Source organism: Sphaeroforma arctica (assembly GCF_001186125.1).
Source record: "Sphaeroforma arctica JP610 unplaced genomic scaffold supercont1.9628, whole genome shotgun sequence".
Lineage (NCBI taxonomy): Eukaryota > Ichthyosporea > Ichthyophonida > Sphaeroforma > Sphaeroforma arctica.
The window spans coordinates 1-1,048 of NW_014030930.1; the positions used below are offsets into that span (position 1 = coordinate 1).

Genomic DNA, 1,048 nt, shown 5'->3' on the forward strand with positions numbered 1-1,048 from the left:
ATACACATACACATACACACATACACGCACACTATATGTACTTGCATGTATAAACATACAAGAATCATAAAAATACAAAAATATCGAAGTAGATTGAAAGTATACCCTTGAATCAGATGCCGCAGAATGCACGTGCACGTACCTATTATTGCGCTGGTTGTATCTGCTGTTTGCTCTGTTGCCAATACACCCCATTGCTGTAAAATGCTGACACCTTCTTCCAAACTCCCACAAGCATGGAAAACAACCAACCCTCCAAATCCTTCGTGTTGTGGATTACTAGTAGAACACCTAATGTTGTGATCGATCGCAGATCGCGCATGCATGTGCAGCAGACGTTGGTTGATTACAAAATATACAGTTTAGACATATGTTGCAGGTAAATTGAGACACTCCAATTGTTCTATCAAACTTCTCATTACTACAGCTACCATGAGCAGGGTTATTACATACTACACAGATCCTCACGTCTGAAAGTAATGCAACATCTTGCATGTACACGATGCACTGTTGCTGTATAACTTGTGCACCTGAGGACTGCGCCTCCGTAGTTGTGATGCTACGGGGCTCAGAGACTAGCCTGCGCCCTTTGATTGTAATCATAATGAACCCCGTAGGCGACTTTCTTGGTTGTATGTTTGTAAGTATTATACTATGTTATGCTGTATGACAGTTTTTATTTTTCTAGCAAACGCATGCGAAACATATTACGAAATCCTACCGCTAAGTATCGTGGTACTTAACCCATTTACAGGTCCGATTTAAGTCGGAGAATCTCCGGATTTCAAAAAAATGATTTTTGGTACAAAAGTTTGGAACACGGAGAGTCTCCGGGTTCAGGGGGGACTGGTGAAATACACGGTTATATTTACTTCGTACCGTGCCAGGCCCCAGGTGTGCCTTGTTATATTTTACAATGGTGGTCGATTTGACCCAACACCGGCCTGGTGACAAGTTAGATAGCATTAAGAGAAGTTAAAACTTTAGTTCATTGTCGCAAATTTTAAATCAATACAAATTTCCTTGCATTAAGCTATACGATCTAGTG

The 1,048-nt window shown here is 40.8% G+C and overlaps 1 protein-coding gene across 1 annotated transcript; it reads right to left on the minus strand.

Moving 5' to 3' along the window:
- Positions 1-83: 83 nt before the first annotated feature.
- On the minus strand, positions 84-631 carry SARC_17059 (hypothetical protein; the record flags this gene model as incomplete). Its single annotated transcript, XM_014288840.1, has 1 exon — positions 84-631. A coding segment is annotated over one exon (340 nt), but the record flags the coding sequence as incomplete, so codon positions are not given.
- Between the last annotated feature and the right edge of the window lie 417 nt (positions 632-1,048).